At 26.8% G+C, this 4,979-nt stretch overlaps 1 protein-coding gene across 1 annotated transcript; it reads left to right on the forward strand.

Moving 5' to 3' along the window:
- The first annotated feature begins 540 nt into the window (after positions 1-540).
- Positions 541-1,996, forward strand: LOC124897861 (TPD1 protein homolog 1B-like). The gene is made up of 2 exons (XM_047411460.1): positions 541-628; positions 1,599-1,996. Exons 1-2 carry the CDS (start codon positions 571-573, stop codon positions 1,907-1,909), a joined length of 369 nt encoding a protein of 122 aa, XP_047267416.1. The 5' UTR covers positions 541-570; the 3' UTR covers positions 1,910-1,996.
- The last annotated feature ends 2,983 nt before the right edge of the window (positions 1,997-4,979 follow it).

The following is a 4,979-nucleotide window of genomic DNA, read 5'->3' on the forward strand; positions in this document are numbered from 1 at the left end:
TAATATATTCGTAAAAGACAACAAAAAGAATACTAAATAGGGTTTCTATTAAATATACTCTTTGAAGTTTAAACGTACATTTGCACATGTCCAACTTTAATATGGAATTACCAATTACCGTACAGAACCAAAGTTTAATAATTTACCGATTACCGAACTACCGAATCGATGTTTATAAGTATGGTATGTGGTATCTATGTTCAAATACCGATTATCGAATTATCGAACTCGAACTTTGAAAATATAGAACCGAATACTAAACGTCCACCCCTACTTGTGGGCATCTATGTTATTTTCCCAAAAAATAATAGAAATATAAGTTTATATCTTATAAGTTATTTGTGTAATTCTCCAAAAATAAAGTTTAGTACATGGATAAGATGACATTAACTTACCAAAAATCTTATAGACGCTTATACACAACAAACACATGACTATTATGACACATATAAAATTAGGCATTAATTACAAGGACCCTTGATCCTACATATATATATATGGCTAATATTGAACAAAGTTTATTCTTCATATAGAGGAGATTTCAATATCAACAAAGAGATTCTTTCTCTAATGGCAACCATGGTTAAGCTCTCTATCTCTCTCCTCCTCCTTACACTTATCACTAAAGGTAAGCTTTCTGATTTTAGTAATAGTTTTATTATGGCTAATAGTTGGTTAGTTTTTTCGCATATATAATCATGATGAAATTTCTTTTGTTTTCATATGACTCTTGGTTTGTACAATTACTTTCTTAAAAGGGGTGCTGCTAGTTGTTTTTCTTGTGGTGTAACTCATGTAAGGAAATAATAGAGAATTTTACAGATTAATAAAAAGATTTGTCAGTTTATGAATACATTATTTTTGTTGGATCTAGAGATTCCAAAATTTCTCTGAAGAATAAGAAAAGTCAGACATTTGTTCGGCTAACAGGACATGCAGTCATTTGTTTAGACTACTACTACTTTACTTTTTGTTACTATGTTTTTAAGTCAAGTCTAAATTGATCCAAACAAATAAACTTATCAAGATGGAGCTTTTCCCCGGAATAATCTTAAACAGCAATATTTTTATCAATTAATAGGTTACATTGGTCAAGATGAATTATCTTTTAATATAGTTATCAAGAAAAAATTATTCATGATAAAAATATCTTTCATTTAAATGTTTAGAGTCAATTTCCACGACTGGCTGATTGTGTTTGTTCAGATAATTAAATACAAGCACAAAAACTTGTGGGTCTCATGTCAAACCATTAATTGGCATATGATATATCTCTTTAAAATATAAATATTTTGATACAAATTTAATTTTACAAAAATAACAAATATTTATTTGAGAGGGAAAAAGAGTAGTATACGAACAACTCAATGGACAAATCAATTTCTTTAGACCTGACTTTTACTGCCAACCTTACCATGACTCGATTGGAATTAATGAAATTTCTATATGTATATTTAAAAATTGCTCAGTTAATCAACCATTTTGCTCTTTCTTTGTATAAGTAGAACTGTATGAAATACATAAATAAAACTCGTAAGTCAGTCTACAAAAATTAAAATTAAAATTTTCCTTGCCATGTTTTTTGTTTGATTGTATAGGTGTTTGTGATTGTGGTTTGAACAATATAACAATTGGAACAATTAGGAGTGGAAGAGAAACAAAGGGAAAGGCAGAGTGGAATGTGGTTGTGGTGAACAATTGTGACTGTCCCATGCAAAAGATGGTCTTGTCTTGCAATGGTTTTCAGACAACTGAACCAGTGGATCCAACAATTTTCAAGCCTACAGGAGACAACAAATGTAGTATCAACAATGGTGGTTCCATACCAGGAAAGAATGCTGTCAAGTTTTCTTACGCTTGGGATCCTCCTTTTTTTCTTAGGCCAACTTCTGTTACAGCTTCCTGCTGAAACTATAATTCAACATTTATCAATTTGCTTCTGATTATTCATTTAATACACAAATCACTATGTGTGATGTAGAGGCAGATTTTTTAGTTATTTGAGTTTTAAGAAGAGGTTTCATTACTTTAAATACAACATTCAAAAAAGAGTCAAAATTACCTTTTAACATATTGTTACTATGTTTTAAATTGATTGACATGTTTTGACTTGGTACATAGATTAATAAAATAAGTGTAAACAACATAAATTTCTTCCTTAATGAAACTAATTACATAATATTCCTTGTGCTATTTCTCTCTTCCGATTTTGAAAAAATACATATACATGTCATTGATCCTCATACGTTTCTCCAATGTATGATGAAATCGTTCGACCTATATTTATGGAAACAAAATATCAGCTATCCTTATTCAATTGTTTTATTTAAGGCATTAATTGATGTTGTGATTTATTGGATGCTTTAAAAGAGTAACTGATATTCAAATTCAAAAATATCACCACAATATTTATTTATTTTTTAAATTTCTATTTGGGATACAAACTGAAAAAAAAAAAAACAGTTGACATATTCTTTTGTCTTTTTTTCAAAATTAATATGAACATCGCTATATTGTTGCGGCATTTCGATTCTTGGCAGTCGGAAATTATTTATGTACAATACAAAAGTGATGGAATTGTCGTTTCAGAAAGTAGCACATTCTTGAAATTGATTTCGACTTTTGGTACGGAATTGAATATTGATGAATGTCGGAAAAAAATTGAAGTAAAGTACATTGTTGAAGGTAATTTCTCTCCAATTATATAAGAAATGATAATGGAGTGAGAGTATACATTGAGTTGAAGAAAATTTTTTCAGGTTTTGTTAATTATCCGTTGTGGATTACAACGTTTGACAAGTCCAATAAAGAGATTGATTTTGATCGTGAAACCGGTGTTGTTCTTTGTGTTGAAGGAACTGAATCTGATGCTTTTGTTGAATGTGCATTATTTCTTTGTAAATTTACAAATCATTAATAGAAATTGTAGTTGTCATATAGAGTTGTTAAGTTTTGTTATTTTTTATCTTTTATGTATTGTATTATATTATATGTTGAATAAAATAAAACTATTTACTTAAAACTTTGGCTGGCTTTCTCTCTCCCGATTTTGGGTAAAATACTTATACATGTTGTGGACACTCATACATTGTTGGAATGTATGAGAAAACTGATTAGCCTGTATTTATGGAAAGATAAATCAGATACTATCTTTATGTTTCTTAATTAACGTCATTAATTACCTATCATTATGTGATGTATGATTAAATATAGTAACTGAAATTTAAATTCAAAAAATATATTAAACATCAATATTAATTTTCTTTTTTGTTCGATTACAATCTGGAATAAAAAAAAAAAGTTACATATACATGTCGACCACATCTTATACATTAATGGAATGTATAAGGTAAATCGTTTTTCTATATTTAAGAAAATTAAATCAGCCACCTTAATTATCTAATTTATTGATTAAAGCAGACACCTATATTTAAGTACAGTAAATCAGAAACCTTAAATCAAGCACCTTAATTAATGGAAATTACTAACTTATTGATTAGTGATATCTTAAAATTAGTTACAGTAATTCAAATTGAAAATAATTTAATACATTCAAAAAAAAATCATGAATATCTATGTATAATACACAATACAACCTCTTATATGAAATTGTTTTTAAAAAGGTTCAAAAAAATATTATTTCTTATATATCATTATTTTTTATATGTATAAGGTCTAAAAATCAAATTGCATCAAATGAGGTGATATGAATGTATGTAGAAAACATTATAGGTTACATTGACCTTATACATAACAGTCTTATGTATAGTATAATTAATTAAATGTATAATGTTGACATTAGCGGAGTTTCAAAATGTATTATGTTGAAGAATATGCATAACTTGATATGTATAATGTCAAAAATTAAATTAAATCAGGTGACTCTTAATTTTTTTAAAAATAATATAAGTTCTTGAATATTTTAATGGAAAAATTTCAGAAATAGCAACTGTAGAGCTTTAATTATAACTTTTGTAGCAACAGTTTTAAAATTACGAAAAATAGCAATATATATTTTGTATTTCAGTAAAAGGTTACTATAAAAATACACATACAAATAGGGTATTCGTTCCTTATTTAACTCTAATCAGTTAGAGTTAAATAAGGAATGAAATTGTTCCTTATTTGTAGCCACCTTTTATGACTCTTTTAATTTTACCTTAACCATTAAAATATATCAACTTAATTCAAAAAACCTTTTCCATAAACAACAACATAAAATCAAATTCAAAAAAAAAAATGGGTGATTCCAATATCATTGTTCAACATTTCTGAAATTGACGAAATATAATTGAAAAAAAAATTCACGTCATTTACAAGTTATCTTCACAAGTTAGTATGCCAAAAGGAACATGTAATAGACTGTAGATATGCAAAAGGTAAAGTTAGTATACCACTAGTAATAAAAAGAATAATTAATAAAGAGATAAATGATATAAAAAGTAGAAACCCAATAAAATATGTACACCTTGGAGGTACAGAGATATTAATAAAAGCATGTTTTAAGAAGGAATAGATACACCAATACAATTATATGTAGAAGATGATAGAATTATAAAACTTGTAGAAAAAAGCATAATAACTGCCATAAAAGTAAATTTAATATACCAAAAATTTAAATTTATAATAAGTGCAAATTATTCAGTAGCGGTAACAGAGAAAAATATAGATAAATCATTAGTATTATATTGGAAAATATCAGGAATAGAATTAACCCCAGGAAGTAAAATATTTACAGCAAGATGCAAAAATTTATATGTATTAACAACAAAACATAAAATAATAGGAAAAAATAAGATTAACAAAATACGAATAGAAAGTCCATTCGAACAAATTGTAAAAATAATAGATTATAATGATTATAGCTATAGAAACATAGATATAGAAGAAAATTTAGAAATAATAAATGATAGAATAAGTACAACGAAAAGAATAGCTGATGAAAAACCAGAATCATTAAGCTCATCAAAAAGAACAAG

Source organism: Capsicum annuum, chromosome 4 (assembly GCF_002878395.1).
Source record: "Capsicum annuum cultivar UCD-10X-F1 chromosome 4, UCD10Xv1.1, whole genome shotgun sequence".
In the NCBI taxonomy this organism is placed as follows: domain Eukaryota; kingdom Viridiplantae; phylum Streptophyta; class Magnoliopsida; order Solanales; family Solanaceae; genus Capsicum; species Capsicum annuum.

What these genes read in the sequence shown, in the direction of transcription:
- LOC124897861 (XM_047411460.1), top strand. Translation starts at nt 571, where the DNA reads ATGGCAACCATGGTTAAGCTCTCTATCTCTCTCCTCCTCCTTACACTT. An exon ending in CCTTACACTTATCACTAAAG is followed by an intron (nt 629 to 1,598) that starts GTAAGCTTTCTG and finishes TTGATTGTATAG; the next exon opens with GTGTTTGTGATTGTGGTTTG.